This window comes from Lampris incognitus, chromosome 17 (genome assembly GCF_029633865.1).
Source record: "Lampris incognitus isolate fLamInc1 chromosome 17, fLamInc1.hap2, whole genome shotgun sequence".
Taxonomy (NCBI): domain Eukaryota; kingdom Metazoa; phylum Chordata; class Actinopteri; order Lampriformes; family Lampridae; genus Lampris; species Lampris incognitus.
Window position 1 is genome coordinate 38,221,362 of NC_079227.1, and position 20,025 is coordinate 38,241,386.

The 20,025-nt window shown below is 44.9% G+C and overlaps 1 protein-coding gene across 1 annotated transcript in view; it reads left to right on the forward strand.

Moving 5' to 3' along the window:
• LOC130127209 (AT-rich interactive domain-containing protein 5B-like) overlaps positions 1-20,025 on the forward strand; it is a 126,281-nt gene that overhangs the window by 41,999 nt on the left and 64,257 nt on the right. The window contains exon 3 of the mRNA XM_056296779.1: positions 7,839-8,069. Within this exon, the coding sequence (XP_056152754.1) occupies positions 7,839-8,069 (231 nt within the window). The remainder of the gene's footprint in view (positions 1-7,838; positions 8,070-20,025) is intronic.

The window sequence follows — 20,025 nt, forward strand, 5'->3', positions numbered from 1 at the left end:
AGCATGGTGGAGGTAATGTGATGGTCTGGGGTTGCTTTGGTGCTGGTAAGGTGGGAGATTTGTACAGGGTAAAAGGGATTCTGAATAAGGAAGGCTATCACTCCATTTTGCAACGCCATGCCATACCCAGTGGACAGCGCTTGATTGGAGCCAATTTCATCCTACAACAGGACAATGACCCTAAACACACCTCCAAATTGTGCAAGAACTATTTAGAGCAGAAGCAGGCAGCTGGTATTCTATCGGTAATGGAGTGGCCAGCGCAGTCACCAGATCTGAACCCCATTGAGCTGTTGTGGGAGCAGCTTGACCATATGGTACGCAAGAAGTGCCCATCCAACCAATCCAACTTGTGGGAGCTGCTTCTGGAAGCGTGGGGTGCAATTTCTCCAGATTACCTCAACAAATTAACAGCTAGAATGCCAAAGGTCTGCAATGCTGTAATTGCTGCAAATGGAGGATTCTTTGACGAAAGCAAAGTTTGATGTAAAAAAAATCTTATTTCAAATACAAATCATTATTTCTAACCTTGTCAATGTCTTGACTCTATTTTCTATTCATTTCACAACATATGGTGGTGAGTAAGTGTGACTTTTCATGGAAAACACAAAATTGTTTGGGTGATCCCAAACTTTTGAACGGTAGTGTACATGCCTGAGGTAGATGTACATGACAGAGTGTACCAGTATACAACATGTACAGTACAGTATATACAACATGTACAGTACAGTATATACAACTTGGTTGGATTTATTGACAGTGTTAAGCGTTCATTTGACTGACAGCCCGCAGAAAGAAACTGTTTTTATGTCTGGTTGTTTTGGGGTACAGTGCTCTGTAGCGCCTACCAGAGGGGAGAAGTAGGCACAGGTTGTGACCAGGGTGTGATGGGTTGGCAGTGATGTTGCCTGCCCGTTTCCTGATTCTGGAGGTGTATAAGTCCTGAATGGAGGGCAGGTTGGCACCAGTGATTTTCTCTGCAGACCTAACTGTGCGTTGTAGTCTGTCCCTGTCCTGTTTGGTGGCTGAAACAAACCAGACAGTGATGGATGTGCAGAGGACATACTGGATTATTGCAGTGTAGAACTGAATCAGCAGTTCCTCTGCTGGGCCTTTTTGATGACTGTGTCTATGTTTGATGCCGACCTTAGGTCCTGGGACGTTGTGGAACCCAGAAATCTGTAGGTTTTCACCATAGACACCATGCTGTTGAGTATGGTAAGGGGGGGCAGTGTTGGGGGGCTCCTCCTGAAGTCCACTGTCATCTCCACTGTTTTGGGTGTGTTCAGCTCCAGGTTGTTATGGCCGCACCAGAGGGCCAGCAGATCCACCTCCTGTCTATATGCAGACTTGTCACCCTCCCGGATAAGGCCAATGATGGTTGTGTCGCCCGCAAACTTCAGGAGTGGAGGGGAGAGCACACATCCCTGGGGGGCGCCAGTGCTGATTGTCCGGGTGCTGGGTGTGATTTTGCCCAGCCTCACCAGCTGCCTCCTGCCTGGCAGGAAGTTTTTAATCCACTGGCAGGTGGGGACTGGTACAGTGAGCTGGGTGAGTTTGGATTGGAGGATATCTGGGGCGATGGTGTTGAATGCAGAGCTGAAGTCCACAAACGGGACCCTTGCGTGTGTCCCTGGGGAGTCGAGGTGTTGGAAGATGTAGTGCAATCCCATGTTGACTGCATCCTCCACTGACCTGTTTGTTTGGTAGGCAAACTGCAGGGGGTCGAGCAGGGGGCCTGTGATTTCCTTCAGGTTGGCCAACACCAGTCTCTTGAAGGATTTCATGACCACAGACGTTAGGGCAATGGGCCTGTAGTCATTTAATCTTGTGATACGGGGTTTCTTGGGGACTGGAATGATAGTGGTGCTCTTGAAGCAGGAGGGGACTGTGATCTGTTAAAGATCAGTGTGACAAAGGGTATGATAACACATAGTTGCTGCACCAAATATATGGTCTGAAATACCATAATTCCTCATGTAAAATCAGATGCTGAGATTATGACCAGGATTGTGGAGCCTCGTCTGAGTCGAGGTCCTGACAGCCAATGCATTTCTGTAAACATTTTTATTGTTAATTCTAACTTTTAATTTTCAACAAATTCTCCCCAATTGTACTTGGCCAATTACCCCACTCTTCTGAGCCCTCCAGGTCGCGGCTCCACCCCCTCTGCCGATCCGGGGAGGGCTGCAGACTATCACATGCCTCCTCCAATACATGTGGAGTCACCAGCCGCTTCTTTTCACCTGACAGTGAGGAGTTTCACCAGGGGGATGTAGCGTGTGGGAGGATCATGCTATTCCCCCCAGCTCCCCCTCCCCCCCAACAGGCGCCACGACTGACCAGAGGAGGCGCTACTGCAGCAACCAGGGCCCATACCCACATCCGGCATCCCATCCACAGACACGGCCAATTGTGTCTGTAGGGACGCCCAACCAAGCCGGAAGTAACACGGGGATTCGAACTGGCGATCCCCGTGTTGATAGGCAATGGAATAGACCGCAATGCCACCACACCCTCATTTTCATTGTTATCCACACACAACCAACCCCAAAATGGCCTGACAGCTGTATTGACTTGGGATGATTGAATGAGAGGGTGACATCGCCAGCACACCCAAGTAATGCAACACTGACATGAGGGCCATGTGACCATGCTACTACATTCTGTGTGCCAGAGCTGCTTCCTGATCAGTAGCTATTGATTGAAAGACTGACTGTGTCATTTCCACACACATAAGACACATAAACGCACACACTCATATTACATTCATGCAACCTCTTACAGGCTCCACTTTAGATAAATCTATAAATGTAAAGATGAATCTATAGCTGCAAGTGAGCTAATTGATTCTCAAGGATGATAACCTTCATATTCATAAGAAATTCATATTCATATATCCGTCCTTGATGTATTCATGAGACATCTGCTAATGACACATCAACACACACACACACAGAGCTGGTCTAATAAGCCCTGTGTAAGCAGGCAGGATACGATGCTCACTGATAAATGTCGGCTGCTGCTGCTGCTGACTCGGCTCTCCATCCTCTTCTTAGTTCTAGCCACCACTGCTCTACATGACTAGAATATGAATATTATGTTTAAATATTACGTATAAAGCTGGTGCCAATACCTTTTGGTTTAATTAAAGATATGAATGGTTAAGGATTCTGTTATTCTACAGCAGTGGTTCTCAAACTTGTTCTGTCATGCCCCCCTTTGGAGGAAGAAATATTTTCATGCCCCCGCCCCAACAAAATGCTGACAAAATGGACCAAGATTAACTTTATTTAAATAACATCAAGATCATGAACATTCCTTTCACGTTTCTTTCAGTAATTTCTGTTGTGCAATAACAAACTCAAGTTCCCCTTCAACTTTACAAAACCTCTTTTTGTGACATGTGTCAGTAGATTGCTCCATCAGTCTGTGTGCTTTTTCAGAAACAGAGAAAAACGAAATAAAATTTAAAAATCACTTTGTTAGAACGATAACAAAGTTCAATCTGCAGAAAAGAACAAATGCAGATATTTGTGGAAAACGATGAGCAAGTCAGTTTGTGAGAGCTCAAGTCTTATCACTGCATTAGTGGCTGCAATGAGCACATCTTTTCAAAACGGGGTTGCAGGCTTGATACCACCACTCTCAAGTCATGCTCCATGTTGAGCTTAGATCAGTACTTTGTTTTAAGTGAGGCAACAGCAGAAAAGCCCATCTCACAGACACAGGATGTGGTGAAGGGAAGCAGAATGCCCACAGCCCTCTGTCCTATGAGTGGATACTCCCTCTCCACACCAAGCCAGAATTCACTGTGTCTGAGCTGCTCAGGGTGGAGTCAGATGTCATCTCCATGAACTGGTCCCCTTCAGCAGGGCTGAAATCAGCAGGGGCTGCTGCACTGAATGGTTCTGTCACCCAGTCATACTGAGCACTGTAGTTTGGGAAGTAATTTTGAAAGAATCCTCTCAGGGAAGAGATGTGCTCCTTAAGACATGAAATCACTGTGCTGGCTCCAGAATCACTGGTTTCAACAAATTCATCCAGATTCTCAAAGAAATCAGTATTTCCTTGATCAAGTCACCTGCCCCACGTCTCAGGCTTTCGAGTGAATGCACTGATCTTGTCTGCCAGGAGAGGAAGGTGGTTGTCTATGCCTTGAAGCTGAAGATTTAATTCATTCACCTTTCCAACTATATCGCTGAGATAGGCCAGTTTCATCAGAAATCAAGTTCATCACTAAACTTGCTATCAAGTTCATGCATACGCTCCTCCTCCAGAAACACCCGATTTTCCTCTCTGAGCTGAAAGACTGGCGACAACACTCTACCTCATGAGAGCCACCTAGCCTCGCTGTGCAACAACACAGCTGAATGTTCAGCTCCCATCTCCTCACTAAGTGCAGAGAACAGCTGTGCTCCCAGGAGTTTTGTTTTGATGAAACTGACCATGCCAAGAACTTCAGTCAAAACCTGGTTTAGGTCAGGGCTGATCTGCCCTGATGCTAGCACCTCTCTGTGTATGACACAGTGCGTCCATTTGGTGGGACCCTCTTGATTAGTGGCTTCAATGCCTTCATTTTCCTTGCCATGGTCTGTGCAACATCTGTGCAAACGCCCGCACAGTTCTCCCATTTCAGCCCATGTTCTGAAGAGCTCATCAGCTGTCGCTCTACTTGGGACATACTTGCAAACAGCAAATCCTCACATAGTGGCTATGATGTGACAAAACGAACATAAGCAGGGTCCAGCCTTACTGACTTTGCCCTCATCCGTAAGTGGAAATAAATCCGACACAGTAACGTGCAGTGAGGTCCGTGGCTGGGTAGGCAGTGAACTATATGTATTTGTGCCAGAGAGAGGCTCAAGCAGACTCTGCCTCAGCAGCCTACATTTACGAATGCTAGCTTTGGGAGCAAGCCATCCTTTTATTGATAAAACAACAAGTTTTACACGATTTTTTAAATTATTTTTTACAACAGTCTTAGCAAATTAAAGTTTAAAAAAAAATAAAATAAATAAATAAATAGCAAATTATTTTTTTTTACTATCATGATATTTTTCTTAATTTTTTTTTTCTTATTAGCCTGGGTGAGGCACTGCCTCCCCTGACTGCACATCACTGATCCAACAGGACTCTGATATCTTCCAGTGTGACTCTCATGTAACCACACAGATTGGATTTTTCAGGCAATTGCGAATCGCACATCATTCAAAATGTGGCACTCTCACACTGCTGTTGCAGTTTGAATGACTCTACTTCTGTATCAGAACCAGTTCCTGTGTAGGCCTGGACATGTGGGTTGTTCCAACTGAAAACTTAAGAGTTATGGTGTAAGCACAGGTATTGGATATGGGTCACTTTTTAAAGTCGATGTAAACTGGTGGTCCAAAATCTAAGCTGGTGGCAAAAAAATCAGAACTGATCATCAAGAACTTCAGTGTAAATGTTGCCTAATAGACGAGTGTCCTGTCCGCATTCCATTTTTATGGTGTTCTGTCTTTCTCTATAAATGTATTTCTGATTTTTTTCCCCTTTTTCTCCTAATTTAGTGACCAATCGATCCCTATTTTTAGTTCAAACACCCACCCTCGTACTGCATGCTTTCCCCAACTGCACCTTTCCGGCCGGCAGTCTGGAAGGATTCGCCTCGCCACTTTCGTGACAAGGCAAATCCAGGTCGAATCACTGCTTTTTCCTACGCACAGAGACGCATTCATGTGACGAACACAAGCCGACTCCGCCCCCCTCCCGAAGACAGCGTTGCCAATTATAGCTGCTTCATCGAGTCCAGCCATAGTCGGATCTGACGAGCCCGGAGCGCGAACCCCGGTCCCCAGTGGGCAACTGCATCGACACAAAGCCGATGCTTAGACCGCTGCACCACTGCGGACCCGGTGAACACTGGAGAAAAACAGAAAAGAATGGAGATGAAGAGGTAGAAGATTAGAAAAAAGATTAAAAAGATATTTAAAATCTAATATTAATATATGATGTAAAATATGTAAAATAAATATGTTTAATTAATATGAATATATTAGTATGAATATATTTATATAGAAATAATAATAATAATTAAGATATTTAATAAAAATATATATGAAATATTAATATAAAATGTAATGTTTAAAATATTTGAAATAAAAGATAAAAAAGTGATGTACTGTGTGTCGTGGGTTGGCAGCTAACGAGCAGTAAGAGTTGGTGCACCTGTTTTTCTGGCAGTTCCTCCAGTTGTCTGTTTTTGTCTGTTCTTTCTGTAACCTTTCTTTGATCAACTTTCTGCCATTTCTTCCTCTCTCCTCCTCCTCTCTCCACCGCCATGCTCGTCTGTGCGAGTGCTGTACCGGAAACCATCTGAACTGATCGCCATAGTTCATCTCGCATAAGGCAGCATCAGTGGCAACACAACTGATGACGGGTTTGATGACATGATGGTGCATTTGTCCCTGAGAGGTAGACATACTATGAGGAGAAGATGAAATGAGATGACTGTGTTGTGACTGAGCAGACAGCTGGGACGTCTTGTTACCTCAGGAATGAGTGCTTGTATACGTTTGTGTAACTGAAATTGCTGCGGTTTCACTCAAACTGCAAGCCTGGCCAATGCACCGACTGGATTTGTGTTTCAAATCTACAGGCTGGGGCTTTGCATGGAGGAGAGAGACAGAGACAGTGTGTGTGTGTGTGTGTGTGTGTGTTCTTGTACTTGTATTGAGGACCAATTTGAGGTTTAAACCATCAGAGTGAAAACACACTTCATGATTAATTAAGAGACTTAGTACCGCCCCTCTGAACCACGCGCCTTACGTTGTGTTCGGATCCGCCGTTGTTAAACCAGCAACAGTGGCTTTTTAAACCATGCACTTAGATCTTGGTGATGGAGAGCTTTGTGATGGTAGGAGTTGGGGTCACTTGCTTTTAGGTGTTGGTAGAAGTTGATTGCTCTTTTTTGCATCTTAATTAACAGGGACAACTGGCCTAGTTCTGCTCGGCATCCATTGTTGGGCATGTTCCTGTGTACTCTGAGAATGCTCTTGCAAATCGCAGTGTGCAGGGTTTCAATTGGGTGTCCCATTTTTCAAAGTCTTGATTTACAAGAGGAGCCCACACTTCACTACCATATAGTGACATTGGTTCAGTTATAGATTTGAATATTTTGAGCCATATTCTAACAGGTATGTCTATGTGTGAAGACTTTTTTATAGTATAGAAAGCCCTTCTTCCCTTGTCTCTGAGATCATTTAATAGCAAGATTGAAATTTCCTGTAGAGGTAATTATTAGTCTCAAATATTTCCAGCTGTGTGTGTGTTCTATGTCAGCAGAGTCTATGAAGAACCTATTTGGGTTTCCCTGACACCTGGGTCATTTCTGTAAGACCGTAATTCTAGTCTTTTTCAGATTAACTGTCAGAGCCCAGGTCTGACAGAAGTTTTGCAGATGATCCAGTTGCTGTTGTAATGCCTCCTTAAATGGAGCTAATAATATTAGATCATCTGCAAAAAGTAGGCATTTAATTTCTGTGTCAGAGAGGGTGAGACCAGGGATATCTGATTGTTCCGGTGATTTTGCCAGTTCATCAATATAAAAGTTAAACAGGGTGGGGCTGAGACTGCAGCCCTGTCTCGCCCCTCTACTTTGGGGGGGGGGGGGTCTGTTTCCATATTGGCAATTTTCACAGCACATTTATTATTTGTATACATTGTTTTAATTATATCATATATTCTCTCTCTCTCTCTCTCTCTCTCTCTCTCTCTCTCTCTCTCTCTCTCTCTCTCTCTCTCTCTCTCTCTCTCTCTCTCTCTCTCTTGCTGTCTGTCTGTCTCTCTCTCTCCAGGTGAAGACCTGACCCAGAAGCACATCTTGGTCGTGTCCTATCCTCAGTACTGTCGGTATCGCTCCGTTGTGGCCCGGCTGGGAGGAAGCCAGCCATCTCTGCTCACAGACCAGGTGGTGGTGGCGCTGGGCGGCATCGTGTCACCACATCAGGACACACACGTCCTCTACTGCCGGGACACATTTGACCACCCAACGCTGCTGCACAATGACAGTGTGTGTTATGAGTTCGGTGAGTAAGAGACAGAATTACACACACACACACACACACACACACACACACACACACACACACACACACCATGTGTGCACACCAACTACGAGACGAGGTGTAGGCTATCGAACACAAGCGCTCACACAACAGCATGGTGTGATGGCCTGTATGTGTAGGTGATGAGGTGGTGATCAGCTCGTGTCACACTTCATCTCATCCTGATCTGCTGCTCACTGACGCAAGTGTATTCCAGCTCATGTTGAACAGTGTTGCAGCAAGGTCACCATCAGGGACTGTGGGTTCTTTTCTTTTCTTTTTTTTTAAGGGGAGGTCATGTAGGAAAGTGCCACATTTAAATTAAATTACCTGTTGAGATTTGGCCCTACATGTACCTCGTCTACTGACTGTATGTTGGCACATTTTATTTTACTGCCATTCATTGTGACAACATTGTAGTTGTAGTGAAACCAGTTCCTCTTGGTAAGAGTATTCTATTTTATTCTATTGATTAAAATATCTTATTTAATCAGACAACAAAGTAATATATATATAATCCCCAATTCCAATGAAGTTGGGACATTGTGTAAAACGTGAATAAAAACAGAATAAAATGATTTGCAAATCCTTTTCGACCTATATTCAGCTGAATACACTAGAAAGACAAGATATTTAATGTTCAAACTGATAAACTTTATTGTTTTTTGCAAATATTCACTCATTTTGAATTTGATGCCTGCAACACGTTCCAAAGAAGCTGGGACAGGGGCAACAAAAGACTGGGAAAGTTGAGGAATGCTCAAAAAACACCTGTCTGGAACATTCCACAGGTGAACAGGTTAACTGGAAACAGGGGAGAGTCCTGATTGGGTATAAAAGGAGCATCCCCGAAAGGCTCAGTTGTTCACAAGCAAGGATGGGGCGAGGTTCACCACTTTGTGAACAACTGCGTGAGCAAATAATCCAACAGTTTAAGAACAACGTTTCTCAACGTACAATTGCAAGGAATTTAGGGATTTCATCATCTCCAGTCCGTAATATCATCAAAAGATTCAGAGAATCCAGAGAAATCTCTGCACATAAGCGGCAAGGCTGAAAACCAACATTGAATGCCCGTGACCTTCGACCCCTCAGGCGGCACTGCATTAAAAACCGACATCATTGTGTAAAGGATATGACCACGTGGGCTCAGGAGCACTTGGGAAAACCATCGTCAGTTAACACAGTTCATCGTTACATCTACAAGTGCAAGTTAAAACTCTACCATGCAAAGCCAAAGCCATATATCAACACCACCCAGAAAACCCCACCAGCTTCTCTGGCCCGACCTCATCTGAGATGGACTGACGCAAAGTGGACAAGTGTGCTGTGGTCTGACGAGTCCACATTTCACATTGTTTTTGGAAATCATGGACGTCGTGTCCTCCGGGCTAAAGAGGAAAAGGACCATCCAGATTGTTATCAGCACAAAGTCCAAAAGCCAGCATCTGTGATGGTATGGGGGGGGTGTTAGTGCTCATGGCATCATGGGTAACTTGCACATCTGTGAAGGCACCATTAATGCTGAAAGGTCCATACAGGTTTTAGAGCAACATATGCTGCCATCCAAGCAACGTCTTTTTCAGGGACGTCCCTGCTTATTTCAGCAAGACAATGCCAAGCCACATTCTGCACGTGTTACACCAGCGGGGCTTCGTAGTAAAAGAGTGCGGGTACTGGACTGGCCTGCCTGCAGTCCAGACCTGTCTATATTGAACATGTGTGGCGCATTATGAAGCGCAAAATACGACAATGGAGACCCCGGACTGTTGAGCAACTGAAGTCGTACATCAAGCAAGAATGGGAAAGAATTCCACCTACAAAGCTTCGACAATTAGTGTCCTCAGTTCCCAAACGCTTAATGGGTGTTGTTAAAAGGAAAGGTGGTGTAACACAGTGGTGAACATGCCCCTGTCCCAGCTTCTTTGGTATGTGTTGCAGGCATCAAATTCAAAATGAGTGAATATTTGCAAAAAAACAATAAAGTTTATCAGTTTGAACATTAAATATCTTGTCTTTGTAGTGTATTCAGTTGAATATAGGTGGAAAAGGATTTGCAAATCATTGTATTCTGTTTTTATTCACATGTTACACAACGTCCCAACTTCAGTGGAATTGGGGTTTGTAAGATAAAATGCAACTATAATCTTTCATCAGTGAGTGAAGGAGTTGCACAGACATGTAGTGTAACATGTAGTGTTTATATTGATCTTCGTATATAATATGTAGTGTAACATGTTTATCTTCAAGCAGAGTGACTACTGTATGTCCTTTTAACTGACATCTGCTTTATGGCACATGTTATCACATCACTTTTATTACTTGTTTGTGTGTGTGTGTGTGTGTGTGTGTGTGTGTGTGTGTGTGTGTGTGTGAGCGAGGGAGAGAGAGAAAGAGAGAAAATATTTGTATGCTTCACAGATTTTAATAAAGCATTTGATTCTAGCTGGTACGATGGCTTATACTATAAAATCATCCAAAGTGGCGTAGGGGGTAAAGTGTTTGACATAATTACATCTATATATTTGGAAAATATTTGCAGAGTAAAACTTGGTGACAAAAGAACAGAATACTTCATCAAGGGCGAGGGGTGAGATAAGGCTGCAGTTTGAGTCCAACCCTGTTCAATATCTACATCAATGAGTGAGCGGTGTTACTGGAACAATCTGCAGCTCCTGGCCTCACCCTAAACAACACAGAAGTTAAATTCTTGCTCTATGCAGATGACCTGGTGCTGCTGTCACCCACAGAACAGGGTCTACAGAAGCATCTGGATCTGCTATAGAAATACCGTCAGAACTGGGTCCTGGCAGCAAACTTAAAAAAGACAAAAATTATGATCCTCCAGAAGAAGCCCAGGTGTCAGGACAGTAGACACCTATTTACTCTAGTTAACTCCACCCTAGAGCACATGTTAAATTATGATTACCTGGGACTGAAAATCAGTGCCTCGGGAAGCTTTGGTCTGGCGGTGAGTGCACTTAAAGAGAAAGCCCAAAGAGCTGTATATGCAATAAAAAGAAAATTCTATAAAACAGACATCCCAATTAAAATCTGGTCCAAAATCTTTGACAGTGTCTTCCTGCCCATTGCAGTATATGGAAGTGAAGTATGGGGTCCACTCAGTCAGCAAGACTACACTAGATGGGACAAACATCCAATAGAAGCCCTGCATGCAGAATTCTGTTGAAATTTGCTAAACGTAAAAAGGAAAACCCCAACAAATGCATGCAGGGCAGAATTAGGCCGTTTCCCATTGATAATAAATATCCAAAACAGATCACTTAAATTCTGGATGCATCTTAAATCAAGTCCCCACCACACATTGCAATTTAAAGCATTCCAAATCCAAGAGCTTACCGATGTTTGTGGCCACGGTATCACTGTAGGGTGGGTTGTACCAGGTGATGTTTTGTCTTCTGCTACATTTGTTGATTTGCTGGCAGTCAGTGTGTAGTGGTGGGCTGTACTTGAGCTTAAATTGTAGCCACTCTTTTGTAATGCATCTTGGTATGGGGGTGTAGCTTCATTGAAGATGGACTCATTAGATGATAATTTTGAGAGTTACTATTATTATTATTACTATTAATATTTTAATATTAATTATTATTATTAATGCTTTCTGGGATGTTCTTCAAGATGGAGGGTGGGTGGTTGCTTTCTCTATGGGCATACTGCAGCGTGTTGTTGGGCTTCATGTACGGCTTGTATGTGCCATTCCTAAGGTCCATTGAGATGTCCAGAAAGTCCATTTGTTTTTCGTTTGCTTCAATTGTGATTTTTAGTCCATTGTTTGAGAATATTTTGCAGATTGTTTTCTTAATGTGCTTGACCTCTCTGTGTTTTGCTACAAATTGCTAGCCCATCATCCCTATAGAGTGTGTGACTGCAGTAACTTTGTATGTGAGATGTGATGCTGCTGTTGCTGCAGTGTGAACTATTGATGGGTATAATTGTATAATGCATCTGTTAGCTCACCCACCCAATATCACCACCACTAGCTGTCACTGGACATGACCAATGACACTGTACTCTGAACTGGACTCTGTTTATAAAGTCCACCTTCCTCTGTAATTTAAACAACTTTCACCACTATTTAGTACCCTTGGATTGTGTTTCCCTTGCTGCTAAATATATTCCCTTTACACTCTGACTGAGATTGAAAGTTAATCAGTACTTGTGTGTGTTGGTAGGGCAGCTGCTTATTTTCGTTGTGCGTGGGTGTGTGTGTGGTGTGTGAACATGTCCATCTGTCACTCTTGGTTACAAGGCATTCTGAAAGTTAAACAGGGTAATGCAAAGACATTTCCAAATACACCACAGCTGTCTGACATCACTGTGCCATTTGAACTACATTTCCACTCACACACCACTCACAGCTCTCCTGGTGTTTTCCTTGGATGGATAGTCAGGATGGAAGCAAAATCTGGACTGTGTATGTGAGAGTAGCACTGCAGCTAAAGGCGTGCACACTTGCTTGCTTGCTGGTTGTCCATCGTGCCCGATGATGACCATCTTCTTCTATTTGTGGGTCCTTTGAGGACTCAGATAGCAGAAGATACCTGCGCAGAGATGGTTTTTAAAGTGGCATGGGGGGTGCGCTTCTCCCAACGCCACATGACTTGATTGTAGAGGAGATGGTTCTGATGGCAAGGGGGATCCCTAGACGACCGGCACCTCCACACAACTGCAGGGGGCTGCCGGAAATCCAGTTTTTCGGAAACCGGCTCGAAGCATGCCGCCACAGCTTGCTTTTCTGTTGGGGTAAGCTCCCTTAGCCTTATGTCTTCCAGACTCACCCACAAGGCAGCGGGGCAGTGGTTGATAGGTGCCAGGGCGTGTCCACCAGGGTGGGCCTGCACACCATATCTCTGGGGCCCACTGCTGCTCCGAGATCCCCTGCCAAGTTAGCCTGGGGCCGCAAGACCCCAGTTACCATGTGTGGCCACGGGGAGGCCTGGCAGGAGTCTTGGTGAAGGAGAGGCTATGTACTGGCAAGGGAAGGCTTACACGCTAGGATGCTTCCCTATTCGCCACAAAGGCTAGCCAGCGGCAGCAAGCTAAGGGCAGGAAGACACAAGCGGGTTGGAAGAACACATGCACCTTCCCTCCAACTACACACTGCTGCACTAGACGCATCACAACACCCTGTGGGTATGTACACACACACACACAAACACACACACACGTTTCCTAATTTTGTGGGATAAATGCTTCAAATCCATAATTCCTTGTTGGGTCCAGGCTGTGTCTCGTCCAAACAGATGGCATGGGAAACAGAACAGCTAGCATGGGAAACAGAACAGCTAGCATGAGAAACAGAACAGCTAGCTTGGAAAACAGAACAGCTAGCATGGGAAACAGAACAGCTAGCATGGGAAACAGAACAGTGAATTCTTACCTACACTTGCCATTAGTTAGATAGTCCTTTCGCTGAACATCATTTGGATAATGTGCCCCCAGTCTCTTCACTTCCCATTTTTGCTCCAAAGACATCGAAGAAAATGGATAATCTACCTTATTCATGCCAACACCCGCTCTTGCTGAAGTAGTGCCTCACTGTACGTGCCGTCACTCTGTACGGCCGCTGTCATTGGTCAGAAGCCTCACTGTATGTACCGTCACTCTGTACGGCCACTGTCATTGGTCAGAAATCTCACTATACGTACTGTCACTCTGTACGTCCGCTGTCATTGGTCAGAAGTCTTCACTGTACGTACCATTACTCTATACATCCACTGTCATTGGTCAGAAGCCTCACTGTATGTACCGTTACACTGTACCTCCTCTGTCATTGGTCAGAAACCTCACTGTATGTACTGTCACTCTGTACATCCCCTGTCATTGGTCAGAAGTCAGTGGCCTGAGGGCTGAATAAATTTAGCCCAAATGATCAGCAAATCAAGGGGGCATGTCACGATGCCTGTCACTCATTTACTATAAAGATGAATGGAAGCTGATGCTGCTGTGTTTGGGCTGTAAAAATAACCCATTTAGAAATATCCTCTGTTTTTCTTGTAACTATTTGTTGCTGTTGCTGATCCAGGCTCCACCAAAGTTTAAAACAATCCATTCTAAGGTTTTTTTTTAATCAATAACTTTTTCATCTTTATTGTAAAAGATAGGGAGGGCTTAGCCTGTTAGCCCATTTATACCAGTCATCCCTGGTCATGTCTGAACCACCCACTGGATTTATTACAAAGAGAACAGATTCCATTTCAAGGGGATCCATTCTGAAATACATCAGGAAGGGGTGAGAACGTGCAGATAGACGAGACACGAAGAGAAGAGCAAAGAGTGGAGGTAGAGAGGGAGGTTTAGGAGCAAGAAAATGTTTGCTTTTCATACTAAGAATAGTGATAACTTGGCAGATAATCTGCATAGCTTTTACACAACACTACAGTTTGCCAGAAAACAGTTTTATTCTATTTTCTCCTTGTACGTAGACAAGGTTAGGAACAGAAGTTTATATTGCCCTCTGGCAAAACTGGCAGGGTGCTATATGTTCTGAGGTGTAAAAATATTGCAAGGAAGAAAAATGGAAGAAAAAATAGTTTCAGTGTCTTGATGCATGCTCAATAATCCAGGTAAGAAATCAAAAGAAGGTTCGTCTGGACACAACGTTTATTGACAGATACGTTTCATCATCATCTAAGTGACCTCTTCAGTCTCAACTGACTGCAGGTACCAAACCCTTAAAAACTGACCCCACGTCTTAAATAGCCTTCTTAGAGTGTGAAATTGCAATTGGTGATGGGGGACATTGGTTGTTAATGTTTACCGTAAACCAACACATACTGATCAGTACTCAAGGTCTGACTCTCATCATTCCTCTTCCGCTGTGGGAAGATGGCGGCACAAATTCACATTTGCAGCGGCCTCACCCAGTACCATCCATACAGTGTCTTTGTCCATGTCTGTGTCTTAAGTTTTGTCTTCGTTGGATGGCTGGGGGGCTCTGCTGCGTCCTGTGGGCCAGGGACCACGGCATTGCGCGGAGCTGCGCCTTGAGGAGGTAACACCGAGGGCGGTCTGACAGGACAGGGAAGCGGGGCAGGCTGTGTACTGCTGTGGGCTGGGGGAAACGGCATTGTGTTTAATTTCATGTGCGCAAGTACGTGAAATGAAATGACAAAGTGTTCCTGATACCTGTTCATCCACTGGAGCACAAACTAGGAGTCATCAGGAGGCTGTGCCACCAAGCTGACAACGTCTCCACTGACACAATGGCCGGGGAAGGGGAGAAATCCCACATTAAACAGGCCCTGGTTAAGTGTGGTTATCCTAACTGGGCGTTTGTCAAAGCCAGGAAGACATCCAAACAAACAGTGCACCAGCCGATTGAAGAGAGGAGAAGGGCAACAGCTGCCTAAGTGTAAACCAGTGGTGATTCCGTATGTGGCGGGAGTGTCGGAACAGTTGAGACGCCTATTTTCCAAACACCGTGTCTCAGTTGCTTTCAAAGCCCAAAACGCGCTGCGCCAGAAGTTGGTCCACCCCAAGGATCGGGAACCCAGCATAAACAGAACAATATAGTGTACGCTGTTAAGTGCCAGGAGGATTGCCGTGACTTGTACATTGGGGAAACTAAAGATGCTGGCCAAGAGGATGGCACAACACAGAAGAGCTAACATGTCAAGCCAGGACTCCACAGTCTATATCATCTACAGGCCAGGACTCCACAGTCTACACCATCTACAGGCCAGTGGCCACTTTTTCAAGGATGAGGATGTGCACATCCTTGATAGGGAGGAATGCTGGTTGAATGGGGAGTCAAAGAGGCCATCTATGTGAAGAGGGAATGACCATCCCTGAACCGGGGGGTAAGAGTACATCTGTCACAGCAATCACAGCATCTTACAATGCTGTGATTGCAACTATTCGCCAATCCTCTGTGAACATTACACATGACCACTGTAACGCTAGTTAATGGTCACAGCAAATGAAATTTGCATATGAAACTGGTTGTTGGTTTCAGTTGTTAGGCACTGTATTGTTTATAAGGGTGGGATACCTGCAGTCAGGTGAGACTAAAGAGGTCACTTAGATGATGAAGAAACGTATCTGTCAATAAACGTTGTGTCCAGATGAACTGATTCAACCTTCTTTGGAGTAGTTGGACTATTTCTTGTGTACTGGTTAGTGAAGCCATCCTGTTGCTGCAGGCTCAGAGCTTCATTACAGTCAGTGACCACGAGTCCACACGAGATCAACGCAAGTGTCACCTAAGTGACTACTACTACTACTTTCGGCTGCTCCCATTAGGGGTCGCCACAGCGGATCATCCGTTTCCATTTCTTCCTGTCTTCTGCGTCTTCCTCTGTCACACCAGCCACCTGCATGTCTTCCCTCACCACATCCATAAACCTCCTCTTTGGCCTTCCTCTTCTCCTCTTCCCTGGCAGCTCCATATTCAGCATCCTTCTCCCAATATACTCAGCATCTCTCCTCCACACATGTCCAAGCCATCTCAATCTTGCCTCTCTTGCTTTGTCTCCAAACCGTCCAACCTGAGCGGTCCCTCTAATATAATCATTCCTAATCCTGTCCTTCTTCGTTACTCCCAGTGAAAATCTTAGCATCTTCAGCTCTGCCACCTCCAGCTCAGCCTCCTGTCTTTTCGTCAGTGCCACTGTCTCCAAACCATATAACATAGCTGGTCTCACAACCATCTTGTAAACTTTCCCTTTAACTTGCTGATACCCTTCTGTCGCAAATCACTCCTGACACACTTCTCCACCCACTCCAACCTGCCTGCACTCTCTTTTTCACCTCTCTACTGCACTCCCCGTTACTTTGGACAGTTGACCCCAAGTATTTAAACTCAAATGCCTTTGTCACCTCCACTCCTTGCATCCTGACCATTCCACTGTCCTCTCTCTCATTCACGCATAGGTATTCCGTCTTGCTCCTACTGACTTTCATTCCTCTTCTCTCCAGTGCATACCTCCACCTCTCCAGGCTCTCCTCAACCTGCACCCTACTCTCGCTACAGATCACAATGTCATCCGTGAACATCATCGTCCATGGAGACTCCTGCCTGATCTTGTCCGTCAACCTGTCCATCACCATTGCAAACAAGCAGAAATTAAATTCAGTCCTTCACAGATACTGTCCATGCATAAAAAGTTGATAGGAATACTAAATCTGACAGACCACTAAGATTTAGAATTAACAGCTGCCCAGGTGTCTTATGATAGCTTATGTTATCTTATGTTATCTTATGATATCTTATGTTATCTTATGGCATCTTATGATATGATATCCTGTGGTATCTTAAGTTATCTTATGGTATCTTATGATATCTTATGGTGTCTTATGATATCTTATGGTGTCTTATGTTATCTTATGATATCTTATGGTGTCTTATGATATCTTATGGTATCTTATGATATCTTATGTTATCTTGGTACATGAAGAGAAAATCCTCAAAGTCTTTTTGACTTTGAGCTTCTTGTTCCATCCCAGACATCACTATAGCAACCTACTTTTGGGGATGTCACTGCAAAACTTCCATAGCTGTAAACACTTCAAAGCCCTGCTCCATTCCCATATAATCAGTATGCATTCGGAAAATAAATCATAGGAATGCACAGTAAAAAAACTGCACTTCATATAATAACTGGCTTACAGTGTGGGACTGTGTAATTTTCTAGGTCCACACATAGTCTGCTGTATTCCTAATGGCATATTAGTACATGGTAAAATCAGGCAGTGGGCCTGTTATTGTGGCACCAATGGGAATAATTCAATTTACACCTGGATAGTACTGACAGGTGCCTTGCAGTTGCATGATATAAGTATTATATATTATAAAACTATACACTTGTGGTAACCACTGCAGTTTCTTTAGATTCAAATAAGCACCTTGATGAATACTTACTGAAACTCTGCTGTTATTTATAATGCAGGTAGTAGTAGTAGTAGTAGTAGTAGTAATAGTGGTACTGGTAGTACTGGCCTGCTAATTTCCCTGAAATGGAAATACTCTCTTGTTTCCATTCCACAATTTTCTCCGCCCTCTTTTGAATTTCATGCTGTTACTGTCTCTTATCCAGTCAAACTCACCGTTGTGGTTGTGTACCGCCCACCAGGCCCCCTTGGTGAGTTTCTGGAGGAGCTTGACACACTTGTCTCGCACTTCCCTGTTGATGACTCTGCAATTATTCTTCTCGATGACTTCAACATCCACACTGACAAGCTAGATCCTCTTCTCTCTTTCCTCTCCTACCCACAAGGCCGGCAACCAGCTGGACCTTATCTTTACTAGACACTGTCCTATTTCCAATTTCTCTGTTACTCCCCTCCAGCTCTCTGACCATTATTTCATGTCCTACTCTCTCTCCCTCTCTTCACCCCCCTCAGCCCCTACCCCTACCCACATGGTTTCCACCCGTAGACACCTCCGCTCTCTCTCCACCACTGATCTTTCTTCCTCTGTTACCTCTGAATCTTTCTCTCTCCTACCCCCTGACACTGCTACTGATCTTCTTCTCTCTATCCTCTCCTCTTCTCTGGACAATCTCTGTCCCCTCACCTCCAGGCCTGCACGCCCAACTCCACCTGACCCTTGGCTGACCGACTCCGTATGTATTGACAGATGGAGCCTAAGAGTGGCAGAGCGCAAATGGAGAAAAGGCAAACTCCCAGAGGACCTTCTCAGCTTCCAATCTCTTCTTTCCACTTTCTCTACCTCCCTTTCTGCTGCTAAGGCTACCTTCTATCGCTCTAAAATCCTATCCTCTGCCTCTAATCCTAAGAAACTCTTTGAAACCTTCTCTACATTTCTTCAACCCCCACCTTCTCCTACTTCCTCCTTTATCCCTGATGATTTCGCTAACTTCTTTGACAAGAAGGTAAACAACATCAGATCCTCCTTTTCTCACCACCCAGTTAGTGCTGCTTGCACTATCCCACCCTCTGCAAGCTCCCTCACCTCTCCACGTCCCACCCTATCCCACCTCGCTCCCCTCTCCCCCGACGAGATCCTCAACCTCATCACATCCAGTCGCCCCAACACATGCTCCCTTGACCCGGTCCCCTCCCCTCTTCTTCAGTCTATAGCACCTGAACTCCTTCCCTTTCTAACCCACCTCATCAACACCTCCCTCCAGGCAGGATGCTCTCCATCTGCCTTCAAGACTGCTAGAGTCACCCCCCTTCTCAAGAAACCATCACTTAACCCCTCTGACGTCAAAACTACAGACCAGTTTCCCTTCTACCCTTTCTATCCAAACTTTCGAACGTGCTGTCTTTAACCAACTTTCTTTGTACTTCCACCAGAACAACCTCCTGGACCCCAACCAGTCTGGGTTCAGGGTGGGTCACTCAGCAGAGACGGCCCTCCTTGCAGTGACAGAATCGCTGCACTCTGCAAGAGCAAACTCTCTCCTCTGTCCTGATACTCCTGGACCTGTCAGCTGCGTTCAACACAGTGAACCACCAGATCCTGCTCTCTACCCTCGAGGAGTTGTGTGTCACAGGCTCTGCACTCTCAATGTTTGCATCCTACCTGACAGGTCGCTCCTACCAGGTGACATGGAGGGGGATCTGTGTCGAAGCCTTGCAGACTGACTACAGGTGTTCCATAGGGTTCGGTTCTGGGTGCTCTCCTTTTCTTCCTGTACACGACATCCCTGGGTTCTGTTATTCACTCGCATGACTTCTCTTACCATTGTTATGCCGATGACAACCAGCTGATCTTGTCCTTACCTCCCTCTGACACACAAGTAGAGAGAGACACACATCGCTGCGTGCTTGAACGACATCTCGGAGTGGATGGTGACACACCACCTGAAGCTCAATCTGGACAAGACAGAGCTGATGTTCCTCCTGGGGGAAGGTTGCCCACACCGAGACCTGGCTATCGCCATTGACCACACCATAGTGACGTCAACTCGAACTGCGAGGAATCTGGGTGTGATCCTGGACGACCAAC